At 63.0% G+C, this 865-nt stretch overlaps 1 protein-coding gene across 1 annotated transcript in view; it reads right to left on the bottom strand.

Annotated features, from left to right (window-relative positions):
- Window positions 1–395: 395 nt before the first annotated feature.
- The window catches only part of CDHR4 (cadherin-related family member 4), a gene marked incomplete at its 5' end in the record, with an annotated part of 5,658 nt that continues 5,188 nt past the window's right edge, over window positions 396–865 (bottom strand). Inside the window, 1 exon segment of the mRNA XM_009881311.1 lies at window positions 396–855. Within this exon segment, the coding sequence (XP_009879613.1) occupies window positions 396–855 (460 nt within the window).

The raw sequence follows: 865 nt of genomic DNA, 5'->3' as shown, positions 1-865 counted from the left end.
CACTTTTCCTCCCAATTAAGAAACATGGCCCCTCCGCTGCCAGGCTGCTCATCCCACCTGATGGTGCCTGGGAGTGCTGGAGCAAAGGAGAGCTTGAGGGGGACATGGGACGTTTGGGCAAAAGTTTCTCAAAATCACCCATGACTGAGTTTTCTTGCCCCCAGCTGGGTCACATCCAGAAGCTACGGAGATGCTGCCGTGACGAGGGCAGACCCCGCCAAAGCCCTCAGTGTGTTTTTCACAGTGCCAACCCCAGCCCAGGGCATATGTTGCCATAACCGCCATCCTGGTCCTGGGTTGTGCCACCCACGTTCCTGGTTGGAGACGGTGCTAATAACCACCACAACAGGACAGCCACCAGCAGGGCTGCTCAGCCATGGCACTCCCTACGGCAATCACGGCTGTGGGTGCAATCTCTGCCATCGTTTATTGGGTCCACGCTGGCTGGGGCGGCTCAGGGGCTGGCTGCACCCGGTGGGCAGCAAGTTTGGCCATGGAGGAGGGAATCCCTTCTGGGATCCCCCGGCCTGGGATCCCCCGAGGGCCGCGCCGGCTGTCTGCTGGTGCCTGGTGCTCTGCCCAGCACAGCCCACGGGGAGCTGTGGGTCACGGGAAATCCCTCGCCAGGTCAAGCCTCTCAGATCCAGCGCCGCGCCCCGGTCACGCTGTTGAAGAGATAGTCCCTGCCGGTGCCTGAGATGGAAGGCAGCACTCAGCCATTGCCCCGCAAGCATCGCCCAGGCATCGCTGCCCAGCGCCCGTCTCTCCTGTCCCCCAGACCCCTCTGCCCCAAGACTGCCAGGGCCGTGGGACGGGGCACTCACGTGGGTCCTGGGCACGGCCATCGAACTGCCCCTGTGCAGAT

This window comes from Charadrius vociferus, unplaced genomic scaffold (assembly GCF_000708025.1).
Source record: "Charadrius vociferus isolate BGI_N301 unplaced genomic scaffold, ASM70802v2 scaffold550, whole genome shotgun sequence".
In the NCBI taxonomy this organism is placed as follows: Eukaryota; Metazoa; Chordata; class Aves; order Charadriiformes; family Charadriidae; genus Charadrius; species Charadrius vociferus.
The sequence above is the reverse complement of the archived record's forward strand: the minus strand, read 5'-3'. Positions and strand labels throughout refer to the sequence as shown.